This window comes from Marasmius oreades, chromosome 11 (assembly GCF_018924745.1).
Source record: "Marasmius oreades isolate 03SP1 chromosome 11, whole genome shotgun sequence".
NCBI classification, from domain to species: Eukaryota; Fungi; Basidiomycota; class Agaricomycetes; order Agaricales; family Marasmiaceae; genus Marasmius; species Marasmius oreades.
In genome coordinates this window covers 2,308,379-2,328,243 of record NC_057333.1, presented here as the reverse complement: position 1 = coordinate 2,328,243, position 19,865 = coordinate 2,308,379, and the positions used below count along the sequence as shown (strand labels likewise).

At 47.9% G+C, this 19,865-nt stretch overlaps 9 protein-coding genes across 9 annotated transcripts; 4 read left to right on the top strand and 5 right to left on the bottom strand.

Annotated features, from left to right (window-relative positions):
* The first annotated feature begins 291 nt into the window (after positions 1 to 291).
* On the top strand, positions 292 to 2,635 carry E1B28_003566 (uncharacterized protein). The gene is made up of 4 exons (XM_043160559.1): positions 292 to 592; positions 647 to 784; positions 841 to 873; positions 931 to 2,635. The coding sequence occupies exons 1-4, from the start codon at positions 527 to 529 to the stop codon at positions 2,104 to 2,106; spliced, it is 1,413 nt and encodes a 470-aa protein (XP_043002516.1). The 5' UTR covers positions 292 to 526; the 3' UTR covers positions 2,107 to 2,635.
* Positions 2,636 to 3,106: 471 nt separating this feature from the next.
* E1B28_003565 (uncharacterized protein) lies at positions 3,107 to 5,404 on the top strand. The gene is made up of 13 exons (XM_043160558.1): positions 3,107 to 3,471; positions 3,531 to 3,553; positions 3,611 to 3,635; positions 3,695 to 3,750; positions 3,810 to 3,831; positions 3,882 to 3,959; positions 4,011 to 4,049; positions 4,105 to 4,259; positions 4,323 to 4,513; positions 4,572 to 4,703; positions 4,755 to 4,863; positions 4,921 to 5,108; positions 5,207 to 5,404. The coding sequence occupies exons 1-13, from the start codon at positions 3,244 to 3,246 to the stop codon at positions 5,284 to 5,286; spliced, it is 1,326 nt and encodes a 441-aa protein (XP_043002515.1). The 5' UTR covers positions 3,107 to 3,243; the 3' UTR covers positions 5,287 to 5,404.
* A 189-nt stretch (positions 5,405 to 5,593) lies between these two features.
* E1B28_003564 (uncharacterized protein) lies at positions 5,594 to 7,619 on the bottom strand (the record flags this gene model as incomplete). The annotated part of the gene is made up of 11 exons (XM_043160557.1): positions 5,594 to 5,702; positions 5,770 to 5,957; positions 6,026 to 6,266; positions 6,352 to 6,542; positions 6,608 to 6,762; positions 6,831 to 6,998; positions 7,061 to 7,082; positions 7,148 to 7,203; positions 7,263 to 7,287; positions 7,351 to 7,373; positions 7,425 to 7,619. 11 exons carry the CDS (start codon positions 7,617 to 7,619, stop codon positions 5,623 to 5,625), a joined length of 1,344 nt encoding a protein of 447 aa, XP_043002514.1. The 3' UTR covers positions 5,594 to 5,622.
* A 1,771-nt stretch (positions 7,620 to 9,390) lies between these two features.
* E1B28_003563 (uncharacterized protein) lies at positions 9,391 to 9,855 on the top strand (the record flags this gene model as incomplete). The annotated part of the gene is made up of 2 exons (XM_043160556.1): positions 9,391 to 9,537; positions 9,604 to 9,855. 2 exons carry the CDS (start codon positions 9,391 to 9,393, stop codon positions 9,853 to 9,855), a joined length of 399 nt encoding a protein of 132 aa, XP_043002513.1.
* A 622-nt stretch (positions 9,856 to 10,477) lies between these two features.
* E1B28_003562 (uncharacterized protein) lies at positions 10,478 to 12,604 on the bottom strand (the record flags this gene model as incomplete). Its single annotated transcript, XM_043160555.1, has 3 exons — positions 10,478 to 12,335; positions 12,383 to 12,478; positions 12,538 to 12,604. 3 exons carry the CDS (start codon positions 12,602 to 12,604, stop codon positions 10,603 to 10,605), a joined length of 1,896 nt encoding a protein of 631 aa, XP_043002512.1. The 3' UTR covers positions 10,478 to 10,602.
* A 204-nt stretch (positions 12,605 to 12,808) lies between these two features.
* E1B28_003561 (uncharacterized protein) lies at positions 12,809 to 13,394 on the bottom strand (the record flags this gene model as incomplete). The annotated part of the gene is made up of 2 exons (XM_043160554.1): positions 12,809 to 12,914; positions 12,970 to 13,394. 2 exons carry the CDS (start codon positions 13,392 to 13,394, stop codon positions 12,809 to 12,811), a joined length of 531 nt encoding a protein of 176 aa, XP_043002511.1.
* Positions 13,395 to 13,659: 265 nt separating this feature from the next.
* On the bottom strand, positions 13,660 to 15,183 carry E1B28_003560 (uncharacterized protein; the record flags this gene model as incomplete). The annotated part of the gene is made up of 1 exon (XM_043160553.1): positions 13,660 to 15,183. One exon carries the CDS (start codon positions 15,181 to 15,183, stop codon positions 13,660 to 13,662), a length of 1,524 nt encoding a protein of 507 aa, XP_043002510.1.
* Positions 15,184 to 15,884: 701 nt separating this feature from the next.
* Positions 15,885 to 17,141, bottom strand: E1B28_003559 (uncharacterized protein; the record flags this gene model as incomplete). Its single annotated transcript, XM_043160552.1, has 3 exons — positions 15,885 to 16,629; positions 16,691 to 16,816; positions 16,876 to 17,141. The coding sequence occupies 3 exons, from the start codon at positions 17,139 to 17,141 to the stop codon at positions 15,885 to 15,887; spliced, it is 1,137 nt and encodes a 378-aa protein (XP_043002509.1).
* Positions 17,142 to 17,850: 709 nt separating this feature from the next.
* Positions 17,851 to 18,978, top strand: E1B28_003558 (uncharacterized protein; the record flags this gene model as incomplete). The annotated part of the gene is made up of 2 exons (XM_043160551.1): positions 17,851 to 18,015; positions 18,064 to 18,978. 2 exons carry the CDS (start codon positions 17,851 to 17,853, stop codon positions 18,976 to 18,978), a joined length of 1,080 nt encoding a protein of 359 aa, XP_043002508.1.
* Between the last annotated feature and the right edge of the window lie 887 nt (positions 18,979 to 19,865).

Genomic DNA, 19,865 nt, shown 5'->3' with positions numbered 1-19,865 from the left:
CGAGCATAAAATCTATCCGAACGTTTCTACACTGTAAGGTCCTCTGTCAAGATAAAAACTTAGCTCCGAGCAGACCGAGAACAATAGACTATCGCATCTCGACTTTCGATGTGACATATGGAGTTATTGGTTCCATTTGGATGATCCAGTCCACACAAACCCAGGGTATTTTTCTAGGACAATGGAAGGGAGTTGAAAACTGAGAAATGTGGCATGGTGGTCCTGACAGGATAATGAGAGCCGAGACCGTCACCCCCGACGGTTTCTCGGAGTATAAAAGCTATTGTGGCATTGGACTTACTTCTTCTTCACAACCCACAACCTTCTGCGTATCCTGCGAATGTCAAACCTTGCGATAACCTCCCCATCTTGATATCCCCGCTACAACCACTATCTCACCTTTCACTTGAACACACTGTCACTTATTGGACCTTGGACTGCGTTTATCCATTACGCGACACCGATCGGAATATTCCACCTGTCTTTCCTTCCACATTCTAATTTTCCGTACTCAGCGTATAGCTAAATGGTCTACGTCGCCCAACAAGAATGCGCGGGCCTTTACAAGGATTGGGCGCCTCCTCCAGACGAGGTGAGTTTTGGAACCCTCTCTCTGATTATTGGACATGACTTATATTCCGTATAGCGATATCGTCCGAAGAATAAAAACGAGGCATGGACGAACATAAAGATGCATCAATTCCTCGCTCAATCCTACAGTCGGGCTAGAGAATACCAGGAGCTATATGGTGTTGACGACGACGACGACGAAAGTGAAGAGGATGTAAGTACCGAATGGAATCATTCCACATTTGTTCTGTATCCTGACTTCTGGTGTAGCCCGGCTCTCCTAGTTTCAATGATTCTCAGAAGGTGTGTGTACCTATATTAACTTCTATATACAAGTACGAATGCTCACATCACTACTAGGAGGTCGAAAGGTACCTCGAATTCATCAACGCTTTGCCAGCCCGACCGCCGCATTTAACATTGAATAGTCAATCTACACCATCGAAACCCAATCTCGATGATACTCCACAGCTTGTTCAGCATCCAACTGCAGTATCATCTACCCCGACGCCTCGTAGATGGCGTCGCTACTTGTCTTTGGAGTCGGCCAAGCCTCCATTTCTATCTCCAGTTAAACTCTGGAAACGTACGACCTCCCTTCCCACTTCCCTACCTCCTATTATCCCCTTTCCCTTTCCCTCATTACCCACCGTACATATATCACTGAAGACCCGCGCATCATTTGCCAGATTCCGTCGAGCCAAGTCCGCGCCTGCTCAGCCAGTGGAAATGGCAAAGGCGAACCCGGACCTGGAACTGAGGCGTGTTTCGTCTGCTCCCAAGCTCAATCAATCAACTCATGAGGGGGAGAAGAAAGCCAGTAGCGCGTCGAAAAAGAAACGACGGGCAACTGTTGATGATGGTCTGACAGTCATTGCACGTGCTCGATTAAAGAACTTTTCTTCCGCTTCTACTTCCACCCCCACCTCAACCCCTGTGACACCCGCCCCCGATAACTCAGCTTTTACACCCCCCTCCACCACTCCTTATAATGCTCGCACCGATTCTGTATCTCACGTAACTCCCTCAACCCCTAGGAGGAAGAGGCGTAGCATTATTGCGGATGACCGTCGCCATTCTATCGACGAAGGTGCTCAGGGAATCAAATTTCCGGTTGAGCCGGTACCTCTCCGCTCCAGTGTGATCTCACCCGTTGGCACTTCTTCCCCAACCTCCCCGACTGCTGCACTGGTCCCTTCATCGCCCCTCGAAACCACTGCTACATGTCCCTATTCTATTCGTCAACGACCGATGCCGCCTGACGAATGGTTTGAGTTCAATGTTGTCAAGCCAGAGTCGAGTCCGAGTCCAAGTAACGAGATTCAAAAGGAGAAAGTTACGCTGTATGATTTCTTCTACCTGGTTTTCATTCCCATCTTGGCTTTGATTTCGTTCACTTTTGTGTTCGTCTTGACTGTCCCGATGTGGTTTGTTTGGGTACCTGTGGACTGCGTTTTCAGTCTCTGCCGTCGTGTTTCTGGAGCGGTGGGCGAGGCGGGGGATTCGCCACACTTGGGTCGCTTCGATCTCGACTGAAGCCGAGATCGAGGCGTAATGTCTCTCGTATCATCATTATCGTCTGTGTTTTTTTCTTGTTTTTCTCTTTCTCGCTTCTTGCTCTGCTTATTCGCGTTTCTTCTTCTATTTTCTGACCTGCCGCCTCAAGGACTGCGTCTCCACATTCCCTTAGCAATCGCCTTCCGTTTTTCTCTGCCGTCGTCTCTCCGAGTAGCGCTTTTCTCCCTTGCTCTCTGTTGTCGTCGTGTTTCCCTTTTTTTTTCTCTGCTCTGCCTTGTCTGCGTGGCACCACATTCCTTCTCTCATTTCGATTCACCCCCACCAAATTTTCACAGTCACTCTAGCGGAGCTGAGGGGTCGTTAGGTTCCTTTCACTTCTGTATCTGTAAGCGATTTCCGTATTCTTATTCTTTTCTAATCCTTTTGCTATCTTAACTGCTATCGTATATCTTTATTCAATAATTATGATTATCACAGTAATTACTTAATTACAATCGATGTACATAGTGTCCAATCTGAACGGAACTTGCAATACAAACGCTTCGCGTAAAAGAGCGCAGTATTTGATATATGCCGGGCAGGAATGGGTCTTATCTGCCATACCGGAACTTGACTCGGGACTTACACACATCAAAGCAAAGAGGTCAAACACTTTCTTCAAGTTTGGTGATTCTTCCTGTAACAATATTGGTTGGTTTACTGGCCCGTTGGCATCCTCAGAGTCATGTAGCGGTTAATTATCCAGACAACTTCAGGAAAACTCGTTAGTCAGATTGGCTGTCAGTTACAACAAGTTGTTAGATAAGATTAAGCTTGATTGATAAGATATTATTTAGTTACCCGTGAATACGGGATATGGACGGGATACTGACCAAAATACCGCACTTTTAGGCGGTCGACCAACCTTTTGAACTTGGACTCGCAGCCGCTTCGGAAGTGAAAAATTCCGGCCGGCGGCAGAGCTGACTCATTTCAGTTGAAATTTGATGCGATCAAAGTCCGACTCAGTTGCCGAAGACTTTGACGGTCCTCCGTTTGGCTCAGTCACCAGCCTCGTGTCGTTCGTGACCCTTTATATTTTTGGTTATTTCTCACCATGATTATAAGTTGCAGCCTGGAGTGCGTCTGTCTCTTTCCTTTTCACACTGTTCTCCCATGTCACCGCAAGACGTTCATGACAATGCCAATGGATCTGTCAAGAGCGAAAAACAGACGATGGAATCGACGTCAAGCGATGCGAATGTCAACGTAGAGGAGAGGACGGCGAATGGGTCGGATAGTATTGTGGAGAAGAAGACGACTGCGGCTACTGCTGATGATGATGAGGTGCCCGAGTTTGATTTCCCAGATGGAGGATTGAGAGCGTGGCTTGTGGTTCTTGGGGTGTGTCGATTCGCGTTCAAGTTGTTGCAAGGAATAGGCTTCTCTAAATCTTTTTACAGACAGCGTTAAGCTCAACGGCGTCGTGGGTGAACATTGTCGTTTTCGTTGAACTCTCCTAGTCATGATGGTTTTCTTACAGGTTTGGATATGTTAATTCGTGGGGTGTGAGTGGGCTATAAGCACGTTTAAGGGAAGGATTCTGATGTGTGGTCGGGCTTTGCAGGTTTTTCAGTCGTACTACGAGAAAACATTGCTTCAGGATCAATCGCCGTCTAACATGTACGTGGGATCGTTGCTCCTTTGTCCTTCTACTTGCTTATTTATTTTGTTCTCTCAAGTGCTTGGATCGGCTCTATTCAGGTATGGAACACACGCCCTGTTCAGCTAGAAAGCTCTAATCCCAAGAGTAGTATGCTCTAGTTTTCTTTCCAGCACTACCCATCGGCCGTCTCTTCGATCTCGGATACTTCAAAATACCGTTCCTAATCGCAAGTATTACCATCGTCGTTGGTGCTTTTCTTACTGGGGAATGTACAAAGTATTGGCAGTTTATGTTATGTCAAGGGATTCTGCAAGGCGTTCGTATCGAAAGTTCTCCTCATTTCATCTTTCAATAACAGTGGCCTCCCCTAGACTGCATGCGGTTGTGTGTACGGCCCTACAATGGGCGTTATCGGACATTGGTTCAAGAAACGACGAGGTCGTGCCATGGGTCTGACAGCGATTGGATCGTCTGTTGGGGGTACCATCTTTCCCATCGCCTCTAGGAGATTAATAGAAGAAGTCGGGTAAACGTCCCAGTCTCAACCTCATGAATCAATGCATCCATACTGAAACTCACTTTTACTTAGGTTCCCATGGACAATGCGTATCCTCGGATTTGTCCTTCTCTTTTGTCTTGCCGTTCCCAACATTACGCTCGCAAGGAGATTGCCTGCTAAGAATATCAAAGGAGGACTGTTCAACTTTGCTGCTTTCAAAGATCCTCCGTTCACGGTTTATACTATCGCTGGCTTCTTTACGTTCCTTGGGTTGTATACTGGTGGGTTTCGTACCGCCATCTGCCAGTTCAAGCACTATTAGCTCATGCTTGCTCTTAGTGCTGACCTACATCGACGTCGCAGCGTTGAGCGTCGGAGTTTCGGTCGACCTCTCCTTCTATCTCGTTGCCATTGCCAACGCGTCTTCCGGGCTTGGACGACTGACCGCGGGAATTGTCGTTGACAGAATGGGTGAGTCATTCAAAGCTTACAGAGATATTCTGACTGAAACCTCCCGTTAAGGTTCAATAAATTTCATAGCCCCTACTACGTTCTTGGCTGGTATCCTGACTTACGCATGGCCGTTCGCTAGAAGTCTAGGGTCGCTTATTGCTATAGCTGTGATATATGGGTATACTTCTTTTGTGCTTCCTCTTCTCCATTAATGATGTATATGGTGTCCTCGCAGGTTCATGTGCGGCACCTTCGTCTCCTCATTCCTTATTCCACTCTTCGAGATGGGTCAAATCCAGGACGTAGGCAGACGTTCCGGGATGGTCATGAGCGTTGCAGCGTTCGGGGGGGTGGTTGGTCCGCCTATATCAGGTGCGATAAATAATGCTACGGGTGGCTTTGAGAAGGTCGGATTTTTCGCAGGTATGAGTTGACTCTCCCTTTCAAGAGCTTACTTTCGGTTTTCTCCCTTACTGGGGTGGATTGTTGAGTTCAAGCTAACATGTGGTGCCATTTGTCAGGATCGGTGATCATATTGTCGGTCATCTTGATGTTGGTTACAAGGCACCTTGTGCTGGGGAAGTTATGGGGGAGGTTTTGATTGCCACAAAAAGCTCTCAGAGAGGCATCCGCATGTATTAATTCGGATGGGCATGTACAGCATACTATAACGCGTATCATGAAACATCGGATTGTACGTTTTACTGTGTTTAGGGCACGTCTGACACGGTCAATGGCAAATGTATAGACTCTAGAGTATATATAGTTCTAAGTAGGTGTATGTACAGCTCCAGGCACCGAGATCGACCTGGAATTTTGGGATTCAATATGATATATAAATACAAATGTTACAAGTAACAGTGCTAGTACATGAACGATTAAATGGGATGTCAAACTGTCCGTAGCATGCTGTTGCATTCTTCTGTCTTCCCGTCCCTCAAAACTTGCCCCACAACTTCCCGATCATCAAATGCCTGGTCACTAACATGAGAAAGACAGCGAAAACTATCATGGAGCCTACGGTGCAAGCCATCCGTCAACCAACGTCAACCCTTTCTGACAATGAGGGTTTAGGGTTACTCACCAGCATAATACCCGACTGCTTCGAAAGTCCCAGTAGAATTCTTTATAGCGCCGGAGATAGGAGGGCCAATCAAAGCCCCGATAGCGCCGATACTCAATACCATTCCTGAACGGCGCCCGATATCGTGAAGCTCGCCCATTTCGAAGAGTGGCATCATGAATGCGGAAACGTACGATCCTGTCATGGCACTTAGGGGAGGGGGGGGAAGTCAGAATGGGGCGTCCATATAGTTTGGAATGAATAATAAACAACTCACCCGTAGATAATAGCAACGACGATAAGTGATGCCTTACTCTTGGCGAACGGCCATGCGAAGGTAAGGATACCCGCAGCGAGCGTAGTTGGTGCCATGAAGTTGATAGGTCCGAATCGGTCTGCGAAGAGCCCAGTACTTAGACGGCCGAAGGTGGAGGAAGCGTTTGTGATTGAGACGAGATAGAAGGAGAAATCTGCTGGTATTCCGACTTCTACGGCGGCGATATCGATATAAGTCAATGCTGTTGATTGTAATGAAAGTGAGTTTCGAACGGAGGTGTTAGCGAACTTCGCAGAATTAGGAATGACGATGAGGATCTCACTTACTGGTATATAGTCCAAGGAACGTAACGAACGAAGCAACCGTCCATACTGTGTAAGGTATAAACTTGAACGCGGCAAGATTCAAGAGACCGCCTTTGACGTTTCTTCCTGGTATTCTTCGGGCGAGGGTTAGGTTGGGTATCGCTAGCGCAAATAGCAAGATAAAGCCGAGTATCCTCATAGCCCATGGGAACCTGTGAATAAGGGGAAGAAATGAGTAAAAAATGCGTGGTCGTGAGCGGCCGAATCTTGGGCATACCCAACTTGAGATATCAGTCTCCGTGTTGCGATCGGGAAAACTGTACCGCCTAATGACGATCCCAACGTTACAAGACCCATGGCCAGTCCTCGCCGTTTCTTAAACCACTGGCTAATAATAGCTATTATTGGACCGAACGTACATCCGCATGCAGCCTATTGAGTCAAAGGTCCCGTGATTGAATGGGTGTTGAGTAAATTAGTAGCGAGACGGGAAAACTTACGCCTTGCAGGATTCCTTGACATAAGACGAGTTGCCAGAAGGTGGTGCACTCCGCAGTTAAGAAGGTGGCGACGACGACAAGGGTACTGAATAGGAAGAACGGTAGTCGAAAGTACCCGAGGTCGAACATGCGTCCGACAGGAAGAGCTGGAAGAAACACCAAAGCGTACTATTCATTTCCAGGATGGATCAGAACCCTATTTTGAGAGCTAGAACGAGATCATGCTTCACCTGAATAGAACCAATCCATGCGCTGCGTGGGTTATAGGGTTCGAGGTTCAGTTTGAGACGTTAGTCTGTAGAGAAGAGGGTGCTCACATCGTTGAGGGAGAATAGTCTTTGAGCAGGGTCTTCTCATAATACGATTGGAAAGCCTTCGAGAAAGGGAATAGGTGAGCGTTCGAAAGAAGGTTGCGGCGCTTCTTCAACTTACACCCCACGCTGTGACGTAGCCAAACCTACGCGCGCATAAGGGTAATTTAGCGTGCCTGTGTCATAGGCGAAGAAACATGTTTACTCACGTTGCAAACGACGCAAAAGCAGACTGAGTCGCCTGTCAGTTTCAGAATTATAATCAAAACTGAGGAAACGTTACCCCAACGACAACCAGCCACGCTCTTAAACCTCCATCTGGAAATTCTACCTGAACCGCGGCAGCTTCTGCAGACATAGCGGACCCCTTTCCTTCAAGAACATCCTTGCTTTTCTTGCTTTCAATTGACCCTTCAGTTTCATCTTGAGAGGCCGAGCCCACGGTAATTTCAACATCTCTGGTTTCTTTAAGCCCCATGGCTGTAGAGGAACAGCTCAAGAACGCTCTCAGAGGGGAGGTGAAGAACGGCACTAGAACTGCGGTGAGACGAGGGTAAAGTATGACCGAGGGGAAATAGGAGGGAATTTTCTTTACAAACGCTATGCTTACATTTAAACTGGTTGAATCTTCATGAACTTATTTAACGCATCTTTTAACAATGATGAATGATCAAAGCATACCATTGTGGATGTTTCTGTGAATTTGTTCTCAGATGACCACCGATACGTTTGCTCTGCGAGATCCGCCAGTCGCATCGGAGAAGTTCTAGTGGTTGCCAATTGATTCTCAGCATGGAGCCCAATTTGACTCCCGCTGAGAACGTAAGTCGATGCCAGTGCAGGTTGGCATCCCGATAAACCACTGGCAATCAGCATACTAATAAAATAAGCCTCTGCATCTAAAACATCGCAAATAAGTAGCTCTCACCAAGTCTTGCGTTATTGTAAAAAGTTACCGCGTTGTGCACGATGTCATATCGGGCCAGATGAAAGTGTTTGATAACATCAGTTCAGCCCCATAAGAAGTCCTAAATTAAATGCCCCACTTATTCTGTTGAAAGCACGAAGGCTGCCCGCCGAAAGGTCGTATCGTACTTGTAGAAGTCCGAGGATCAGGGCAGTACTCCACATGGGCAGTGATCAGAAAATGGAGAAAGTTCGTTTGAGGCTACGACAGACCTCGAATTCAGTATATAGTTTTAAGTCAGTGTTCTTCGTTCAGCTTCCCATAAATGCCGCTTCTATTCATCCTTCCATACGTCAGAACAGCAGGATTATACTATTGGAAGGATCGTCTTGGAGATCAGGGAACGGCTTCCTCAATTCTACGCGGTGTAGCGTGCATCCAACTCTGAGCCAGGGCCCATCCCGGTCGGTTCCGCAGTATATGATGCATAGACGGCTCACTGAAATGAATTGGCACAGCTTTTCCCGAGATGAATGAGGTGTAAGGTTTGTGGCCCTCGAACGGATTGGGATGTATCGTCGAATGGCCGATTGTCGTGAGGCCGAGTTCCTTCTCCAGCGGTATCGTCAACTGTATATCTATGTTGGTGGTTCAGGGAGAAACTGTTTTAATTATCGCACAGTGTAAGCATGCTAGAATCCCCTTGCGAAGTAAAATTTCACCCACCAAAAAAGCCAGCTGGAGAAACGAATCGAAATTCAATGCAACGAGAACGACAAGGAAGAGTCTTCCTTTGCGAATAATAGAGAACATATTTTACTTTCCTCATTATGTGAAGCAATTGGCAAAGGAGGGCGTCAAAGACTTATATGGTAGAAAATGAAGGCAAGTGCGGAGTGCGGCCCGTGGTGCAGCGCAGCGTAAAACGCCACGTGATGGTTAGGAACGCTTTGAAATTCAACGTTCTGTCTATTATGTCTTGACTCTTCAGACGCCGTGCTAACTTGCTTGCTCTCAACTATCGACAGCTAAACGGCCTTGAACCCCAGTTTACTCTCCATGGCGAAGATTATTTGTTCGAACCAGGTTCTTGACCCCCCGCAGTGCTGCTGACTCTGGGGACAATTTGGGCGAAAACATGTATCGGGCATGGAGCAATCCCAATTCCTGTCGTAGATAAACACCACGTCCCGGAAATTGGGACCGGATTGTCCTAGTCCTATATCAAAGTGTCGGACACTTTGATAGGTTCGTATTTATTTCCCTCTTCTTCCCATTACTCGATGCACACCGCGAGCTCAGACCTGGTGGCTAAGCTTGTGCCGAGTTCTGTTTCGCTTCCATGTCCGACTCACTGTTCGATCCCCTCAAAGTCGACTCCCCTCGAAATCGCTCAAGCTCCAATTTCCCTGGAATGAAGGGCCTGTCAATCTCAAATCCGCTCTCAGATTCTACTTTCTTGGAGAGCCCGACCCAGAAATGTTTCGACGTCTGTCATTTCCGTGCGTTAAAACCCATCAGCTCTATGTGCCCCATGATCCCTGACCTACGGTAGTACCTGCCTGATCGTAAACACCTAGACTACGCCGAGCACACACTCGCGTTGCTTGTGCTCCTCGATCAGATGCCTCGGTATTCGTATAGCGGCCTGGATACTCGTTATACCTATGAATTCTTTGGCGAGACGGCAAGAAGACTCGTCAAGGAGTTGTTACATGACGGTGTGCCACCGGATTCGACAGAAGAGTGGATATCTAGGCTGGGTCCAGGTTTTGGCTTTGAAGATGCGATGATTCGAAAATATTAGCTCTACGTGCCGTTGGTTCATTCAGAGCATTTGGCGCACCATGATTTGGTTTCGGGTCTTACCGAGTTGTTGAGGAAGGAGGTAGAAGTGCATTATGGTCAGCGGGATCCGTGGAGGGATATGAACGAACAGGACTCTCGAGATACTATTTTGTTTTCGTGCCTCGTTCGGGGTGGACCTCCGTTGGAAGGGACGCCTGCGGAGATGTGGTTTTGGACTTTTCGGTGTTCGATGTTCATAGGCCGATTATCGAGAAGTTTAGGAGGTATCCGTACCGGAACGAGACGTTGGGAAGGGAGACTACGGAAAGCGAAAAGGAGTTTTTGAAGGCGACAGAGAATTTCGGCATGCAAGGATTAAGCAATGAGGAAACCCAGAAGTTGAGAGAGCAGGCGAAGAACGGAGTTTGGGAAGAACTATCGGACAAAGGGCCGCGCAGGGACGTTTAGACTAAGAGCATCGCGCAACTGATTGATGAATAACATTGGCATGTAACGTATATATGGTACTTTTTCACACCGTAAATCGGACATGTACTGAATGAGTGATGGGATCGAGAAACGTTCTGAAACCTTGTAAATAACTAGTACTGGAGTAGCGCTAAAGTAACCCGCAAATGAAGCACCTGTGAAGAAAATTGAAAGCATGTAGTTTGTAGTCCGGGAGAGCCAGGAGAATCAATATATCAACGTTGACACGTTACAAGGTGAGTAAAGGGACGATCTTGTCTGAACCAAGGACATCCGCTCACTCCCTTTCCTCAAACACCACATTTACCCCTTCGTATTTCAAGTTCTCTATCGCCTCCAACATTTGAGGATTCACGGTGAACTTTGTTGAACATTGAGACCTATAGGACGCGGCGTATAGATTTTTCAAGGGACGGACATCATCGACTGTAGTCAGACGACTAGGACTCCTCGAAGCGGCTAAACGGAGAACCTGATTCACAACTTCGAAACTCAGTAGAATGCCATGGATAGACAAGGTCCTGAGTTCGGGAAGGACAGGACTATTGTGTGGTGTATATGTGAACTCGGGAAGTGATAATTCCGAGAGAAAGCTACCGTTAGCGAGCGTTGCTGAGCGGTCAAAATCTCGTGGTCCTTTGTCGTGTAGATGGAAGTCGGTGAGGTGGGGTACAATGTTTAGGAGTACCGAAAGAGATTCCCAAGAATGATGCGCCTGACCGGAATAGAAAGGTTCAAAGAAAAGTGAGATGTCCCGTAGACTCGTAGATGAATGTCGTAGCATAGAGAGGAGCGATGATGGCCAATACATCTGGTCAGGACGTGAACTTCGGCATGGCAACTTGAGAATCGAAAGGGAAGGCATTACTAATGAGGCGAACAACAGCTCTAGAACTGGATCGTTCACATTCAAGAGGTAATGCATTAGGAAGTCGACCTCCAGATTGATTGATAGGAAGTGTAAAAATGGTAATTCTACCCGACAGGCAACAGTCGCGAGAGGACGCCATTCCGCAGTAACTTCAATGTTCTTCAATGTCAGAGATAGAAGATTTTTGGAGATCCCCAGAACTCGAAGGAGTTCTCCAACATCATTGGTATATATAAAGTCGAGTGTTAGTGTGGTAAGTTGTGGGTAGGGAAGCGATATGCGAGGCCGCAAGCGGTGTACTCGCACTTTCACCAGTTTTGGGGCCTGACTCAGAGCCATCCACAAGGGATTGTTTACGTCCAATTGAACGTCATCTTGAAGTAGTACTTTGCTGTGGAATGATAACAGGTTGTTTAATGTGATATCCTGGCCTCGAAAGGCGGAAAGTGAGTCAACGGCGCGGTCTTGAAAAATGAGAAGTAGTCGTTCAGATCGTGAGAGATGGGATGTGATGAGTTCCCAGGTGTCTCGAGTATATTTTGTCCCACAAGCTGGCTCCACACGGATCTGTAGGTCTAATGGATATGTTGCTGAATTGTCCAAGAAGGTCCTAACGAGCTTCTCAACACCCGAACCAAATCTGTAAAGCTCGATATCGATGGAAGACCAAAGCTCTGGGCACCCCGTAGCAACGGTCCGCCAGCGGGAGCAGACATGACTGAGAATGAGGGAAGGTATGGCTATGCGATGTCTCCAACCGGTTCTGATTGTGAGAGAGGATTCGTTTCCTGATGAACACGCAATTATTTCGAAGATTATCTCCCAGAGCTCTGCAGGAACTCTGTGCAAGACAGAGACAATGGAGCGAAGACGTGCAACATGGGTATTCAGGAGTACTTTCTCGTTTTCCGACTTTTCCAACCTCAGACCTAGAGAGATTTGGAGGTTGTTATGTCCATCAAATTCCCGGGTTTCTTCGAGTAGCTTCAATGTTCGGGAGACTTCCATCTCTGAAGGCACATAACCGGAATGAAGAAGATGAGAATCGATTCCAACGTGTTCTTTAGATGCATCGGTTTGTTTGCCATAACATTCTTCGCACAGTAGATATTTTTGTTGGTCCATCTTGTTGTAGTCGACTACATAAAAACTCAGATGGGCGTTGGTGTGTAGTGGGTGAGCGTACCGAGAGGCTTCAGGTCCATGTTCCAGCTTCCCCTCCTCAAATCTAAACCTGCAACAGTGACAGGTGTATAGAATGACTGCTGGCACCCTGCCAATCCTAATAAAAACGAAGTCGTTGAACCAACAAAGTGACTAGAAACCGAACAGTATACGAACCTGAATGCGCGGGATGGGATGTGTGAGAAAAGCCTCTTCTCAGAAAGTGACCTTTCCTCTTAAGCATGACATGACGTCACCTTATCCTCGGCTAAGCTCGGCGGCCGCAAGATGCAACCCGTGCTTGTGCTGAACGCCCACAAGCACCCACATCATCCGTAGGTTTGACTTTAATTTTTCTTATCTTATCCGACAACCGTTATCATGTAGATTGTACCTGATGATAACAAAATCAATTCCCAACACCACTGTCGCGCCCTCAAAGCTCTCGTCAATTATACGGCCTCTTCACTTCCCTTTGCGACGAGGAATGACGATGATTATTTTGGACTGAGGTGGAGTCCTTTACCCCGCTCTCGCGTTTTGACGATAAAGTGCTTTGGTAGCTTCCGTTAGGTGCATCAAACCAAAAGAATGGAATGATGGGCTCACCCAGGAGAAATTGTGCTAGCACTACGAGCTTGAACAACACTTCTATTTCGCCGCGACTCTCCTTTTGAAGTCTGTCTCCAACCATCATGGTCTAGCATAGGAGGTCGCCACATCACGTATTTTGAACCGTTGGATGACGGCGATACCGTCGACGTGGAGTTTCTCTTCACTTCTGGCACCCATCCACTGGCAGCTTCCTCAGTGTCCACTTCATCCACTATCCGACCCGCCCCCGGGCCCTTTTCATCAATGACATCGGTCACAAAGTTACTCATCAGCTCAGCCTGAAGCTGAAATGCATATTCTTCGTCTGTAGGTGGTGCGCCCTCTCTGGATTTTCCTTTTCGATGACGGCGTTCTGCAATCTCTTGGAGATCTTGAAGATGAAGTTGGGCGATGAGGAGGTAGCTTTCTTCGTCTGCCATTTTCTGTATTGGAGTTAGGGTGTCTGAAGGTAACGCAAGAGATGGTATCGATTGAAACACGTTGTGTGCTACTTTGAATATCTGCTGCGCAAATTGATCGAGAATCTGGTACGTTCTGATTCAGCACGAGTACATGCGAAATACATGTGTTTGCTGGACTATCTAAGGGAATCGCGGCAGCTGATAGAACGTACTAGACCAACCCACAGATATGCACAGCCATGTAACGGTACCATATAAACGATAGTAGATCGATGGATAGTCATCAAATGGATACATGTAGCCTATCGAACGCGTGTACAGCTGGATCTTCCAGAGACTTGGATCCCATTACAAAAAACGAACTCGATTCGAAGTCCTTCTCAAAACATCGGAAGAGAGCACATTTTGTCCCAACAAGTTCAAGTAGCTGCATTTTTCTGTCAAGGGATTCAAACTCGGTCATTTCAGCTGACCGACGCTGCGGTCTGAAACCGAACAGTAACCGCACGTCGCTTAACTGAGCTATTGCATTTCCATCCCTTGGGTCTTTCGACTTGGCGACCCTAGTTTCTAGCGCCATGATGTGACGAAGGATGAGATCCGAGTCAAGGTGGCAATCGGCCTCATTCAAACGGAGACTTTTGAGCCTCCGACCGAGACCCGATCTTGAAACCAGCGCGAGGAGGAGATTGGTGCTGCAGCTACCACCTCCGCCTGTTATGCGAGCGTCAAGGGCGGTGAGATTCGGGAGGAATTGTAGGAGTTCTACGAGTCTGGCCGGATTGGATTGCCGTCGAATTTCATCCTCGATGTTGAAGTGAAAGGAAAGACGCTGGAGGGAGGGGAATCGTTGAAGGATTCTGAAGAGGTCAGAAACCCAGTGGAGTGGAGGTGCTTTGAAGATTGAGTCCAGGTGTATGCATGATAACAGAAGTGTCTCAAGCGAAGGTAATTCGAGGGATGATAGATATTCATGGGGCCTATCGTTCTGCTCGATGGAGAGTGCACGAAGGGCTTGGTTTCTCAGTCGGGGTGAGAATGGAGCTTCCATGGCCGCATCCGTGCAATCGCAAATCTTCAAGGTTTCAATCTTGTTGAGCGTAGGGAAAAGCCGTCTGAAACTATGAAAACCGTCTTCAAGACTGAAAATATTGTGTATCTCCAACAATTCGACCTGCGAATTGGCAAGTATATGAAGGAAGTTGTCGGTTGATAACACAAGTGAATATGACAGAGTGACATTGTGAAGTTTAGGGGCCGTCCTGATGCCCTCCCAAAACTGACGCGGAGCTGGAAAAAGTTCTCCATCTCCACCAAGGCAGACACTTTCGAGGATCGGAAAGACCGGATGTTCAAGGGAGTAATCGCCCCAAGGAAAATCGTCAAATCTTATCACCATCACGAGTTTCTGAAATCGAGCCTTGTGTTGCATCAAGAACGAGGCGGCTTCAAGAAAGTGCTGGTCTTTGTGGTCCGAACGATTATTACTGTCATCGGTCATGATGACAACGTCGAGGCCTCGTCCTCGTGAACGTTTTAAGTATAAATCAAGGAAAGGGACGATATTCGGGCCTGGAGCAAAGGAGGATATTTCAATCGAGGACCACAGCTCCGGCATGGCGCTGATGATATTACGCCAGTTCCTGCAGACACGGGATATCTCCCATGGCGAGGAACTCCACTGGAAAGACCCTGGAGAGAATTCCCAGACTGCAAAACTGCTGCGAAGGGTATCTTGAAAGCTGCTGGTAACTGATTGGGTGAAGATTTTCATCCATAGTTCTGGTGGCAAGTTTGGCGGTGGCATAAATAGTCAATTGGATTCAACTTTCATGGATGAAAAGGTCAGAATCACAGATTGAAGGACATTGGATTCGACTTGCCTTTGAAGCGTCAGTAGGCTCCCGCTATTGATGGGATGGCGATAAAGAGCGACGAAGAGTGAGGAACGGTTGATGGAAGCGCGCAACTGCTTTACGTGAGACGGTTCCGAGTCAAACTGTACAAAGGACCCAGGTATTGCAAGGCTCGTACGTACTACCAGGAGGATAAATGCACAAGCCATTGGTATGTCCCGCAGCCTCTGGACCGCGGAATGACGCGCTGAAGACTCAAGGTACAGAGGCCCCCTCAGTTGTCGATTGACCTCGAATTGAACATCTAGCTTTCTTCGTCCACCATTCTCTGCATCGGAGTTAGGGCGTCTGAAGGCAAGAGATGGCGTCGATACACGTTGTGTATTATTATGGATGGCTGATCAGATTCGACATGCGAAGTACATGTGTTTTGCTTGACTGTAGGAAATCGCATGAGCAGCTAACAGAAAGCGCTAGCCCAAGCTACGGGCAAGAACAGCCATGTGACAGTAAGCCACGAACAGTAATGCGTAGGATGAATATAATAATAAATGCCTGGTGCAGATGAAATCAAAGGGAAGTGTCGGGTGAGCAAAGAGAGGAAGTTCAACCGGAACCCTCGATAGGAAACTGATAACCCCTCATCGAGTGATCAAGAACACACATGAGTGCTACTCCACGTTCCACCACACCGATAACAAAACTCATGTTTACACCTGCACACGATATGGTTACAACCCCCCGTCTTCTCCACCATAAACCGACACCCAGGACAGCTCTGCCACTCGCGCTCCTTGGCAAAGTCTCGGAAGGCTAAGGAAGCGTCGTCAAAACCTTCAGTTGCACTGACTTGACAAGGTTTCCCTCTGTGTTCGGGTTCCCGGCAAGTAAGACAGACCGAGAACGAGCAAGATGGGCATTTAAACGGAGCCTGTTGTTTGGAGATAGAGGTTGAGGTTACAGGATGAACTGGAGGTCCTTGGAGAGTAGTCTTCGACCCAATAAATACGGAACATCGTGGGTTGGGACAATAAACACGGTCAGGGTGCGGAACGGCGTACTCGATCAGTTTGGCGTGGATGCGGTGGCATAAACCGTCGCTAATTGAAGGACCCGCACCAGACTTTGATAGAGAATGGCCGTCGAGGGTCATCAGCTGGTAGACGTCGATCTTTTGGTTAGGGGTACAACACCAAGGAGGGAATAGAGATTCGGTGGTGGTCGATGTCGTGAGGAATTGTTCCAGGCATGGCTCACAGAAATGGTGCCCGCAGTTTGCTTGGAAAGCGGAGGAAGGAGAAAGCATATCTGCACATGCAATGCAATCAACGAGTGGTTCGATATATCGGTCAAGTTCTGGGGAAGTGGATCTGGAACGAGAGAGGTAGACACGGAACCTAGATACAGTCGACCGTTAGTACACCGCGACTTGGGTGAGAGGGTAACACGAGTACGTACTGAGATGTTGAGCCACTCGAATCCGAAGCAAATTCAGAATTAGGACTGCCAGCCATCGATGTAGGCGTGTCTCCATAATTGGTATTCTGATGGCTGGTATTTACTTTGATACGGGGAAAGTAGACCCTGGCGTAAACAGTCAGCCATCAGCATGGCGCAAACAACTGGAATAACGCGATACTGACTGATCAAGAGATACTGAATCATCCGAATCCGACACCGAGTCTGGGGTAGAACGGCCGCTCGACGAAACATCATCGCCAGGGTTCCGATACTCATCGTAGGCCTGTAGAAACTGTCTATAGTCCTCCGCCATCACCTCGAGAGCAAACCCTTCGTCAGTTCCGTGGAGCAGGCGAGCGCGAGATTGGATGTCTTCAAGCGCCAGCTGAGCGATCATCAGCGATGTTTCGGTATCGATACCATTGACAAGTATCGGAGGGGTTGCCATGGTTGGAGTATAGGGAAGGGAAGTTGAGTAGGAAGGTCAAGGTTTACCACAAGTTGTACACGCCTTGCTGACATAGGGCCCTTCTCGACGAAATGAAACATCCGCAGCTAATCGTTGCACGTGATATTGGCAACTTATCACTTTTCGCTCTTCTTCTCTTCTTCTGTCTGCAACCGGTTTCTCTGAACGGTTGTCGGTAACGGCCAATTTGAAGTTGTACTTCTTCGTTTTCCTTGGTGCTGAGCGACTAGGAGATTCATACACCGACAATTGTTCCATCAATGAAACGTGAGATACACGTGACGTACGGGGAGGAGTTCAGAGCTGTTCAGAGTTCATAGAGCATCAATGGATGGGACGGTCTGCTGTAGGAAGACCCCATAGACCCCATAGATACACACACCCTCAAATCTTTGTGGTGACTCGCTTCCGGGAGAAAGAAAGACCAAGAGAAATCAACAATGGAGAGTTACGTAGCAGTGGCCCACGAGTCACCACGTTTTGATAGGACAAAGGCTTTGGAACCATAGGCGCGTCGATGCTTGGACCGTTTGACCTTTATGAGCTTGGGGCTGTGCCAGGCCACTTCTTTAGCGTAGTGGTATAAAAGAACAGTTGGGCGTCTGAACTCGACATTCCCCACATTCTCGACTCCACAGCTGTTCATTCACAACAACTCCCAATTCACCCTTCATCCATACCCACAACCATGGTCGCCACCGCAAGTTTTTCAGCTCTCTGCCTCGGCCTTCCACCATCACCCGAAAACGCGCCTGCTACCATCAATATTGACCGGACTTGCGCGTTGTTCGCTCTCGAAGTTGCAGGAAACCGCGTCGCGATCACATCGGAATGTAGTAGGAGGAGGGTTGAGGTGTGCTGTTTCATTCTAGACGCGTCGCTCGTGCTAAACGGTTGACAGGAGGAACCCGGAGATGAAATTCCTCGACTGCATCGAATCCTTAACCTTCCCTTCACTCCTCGCGCAAATCGTGTATCGACAACCTCAATCTCATCCAACGACTTGTTTATCTCGACTAATTCGTCCGCAAGTTCGACCTCCGAGGACGATAAAGAGAATGAAGCTCCTCGATTGACTGAGGCGGCGTCTACTACACTCTCGCAGAACAGGATGAAGCAAACGAGCACTTTGCAGCCTCCCGTCTCCAGTTTCCAGGCCAATCATGCGAGTGGCGTGAAGCAGTCCAGTCTACCCATCGGTAACAAGAACTGGGGGTTGACGTTGAATAGGAAGCCTTCTTTCACGACGGGTATGCCACATGCCACATTCTTGTCCAAGGAGCGAAGACTGCCATTGCGCGATTTGGTTCCGTCGGCCCTTTCCGCCAAGCAAAAGGTCATTAAACGACCGGCTCCTAAACCACGTGTCCCCCAGTTCACCAATCCCTTCAGTGGAAATGTCCCCATACCCGTTCCAGCTGCCTCGTACACCTTCTCCAATGCTTCAGCAAACAGTAACGACGTAGCCAACCGGACTGCATCCTGGAGACGGGGAAACCCTATTCCTTCGCCTATCCCGTTCCACAGCAGCGACATGGGCCTCGCTTCGTTTGTAGCTGTCACTTATCCGGACGAAATCGTTGAACTGCATCGTAGGAGGATCTACCCATCGTCGACCGAGCCCGAGAGCAACTGGTGTGTAGGCGAAACCATCGAATACGTTCGTCGTCGTGATCTCTATCCATACGATGTCGTCAAGCCAGTCGTCAAGACGTCTACCATCGAGGTTGGCTCGCCGAGACCTGTGAGGGTCAACCGGTATCACGATACGCAGAAATGGTTGCAGAGGTTGGCGAGGGAGCTAGCAGCTGATTAGCCGAGATGAAACGACTTGATGAATTGCGGCACACCACATGCAATCCAGTTCTTCGCTCTTCACATGAACTTCGACTTCGCAGGAGACCCTCTCTCGAGGGTAGGATGTCCCATCATCTAAACGTCGGCCTGTCAATGCATCGATATCAAGGACAACGTAGTCAACACACCGTGAACTAACAAACCCCAAATCCGTCTCCGTTTCCATCTGCGCTTTTTTCGGTTTCGGTTTTTCTTGGACTACTTATATCCCTACACACCCCTTCTGTTACACCTTAATGCATACAGACGAGTGAATAGTGTATTTTCAGAAAAGACAAAAAAAACACACGTAGATGCATGCCGGTCCATCGTAGCTTTTTTTTCTTGTTTCCTGCTATATGATTTCTTGTTATTAATACCTCCCCGCTGATAATTTGATACGTACCTGGCTTACAGGCGCTCTTGGTCAATGACAATACAAGAAGTTCTTCAAGAATCAACGTGAGAATGAGAATGAGGACAAGCTTGGGACAAGCACAGTGTCCGGGTTTGTAACCGATATCGTTCCCACGGTTCAGATAAGCACCATTTGGATGATGCCCCATTGCCGATAAAACCATACTCTGCGACCCTCCACCAACACGGAAACAGTGTCGTCGAGGAACACCAATACCCACGAACAGACATTGCCGAACTGTGTCACAGAAGATTTCCTGCCATCATCAGTACTGTGAGGTAAACCGTGTTACTAGTTAGGCAACACACGCGACGCAAGTCTCCCACTGCATCGCGAATTTTTAGCGGTGTACAAGGTTATGGGCCATAACCCTGTACACCGCTAAAATGACAGTATTACTTATTCCACGACTCAGTCGGAGTATTGATGCTAACGTATGTACATATGTA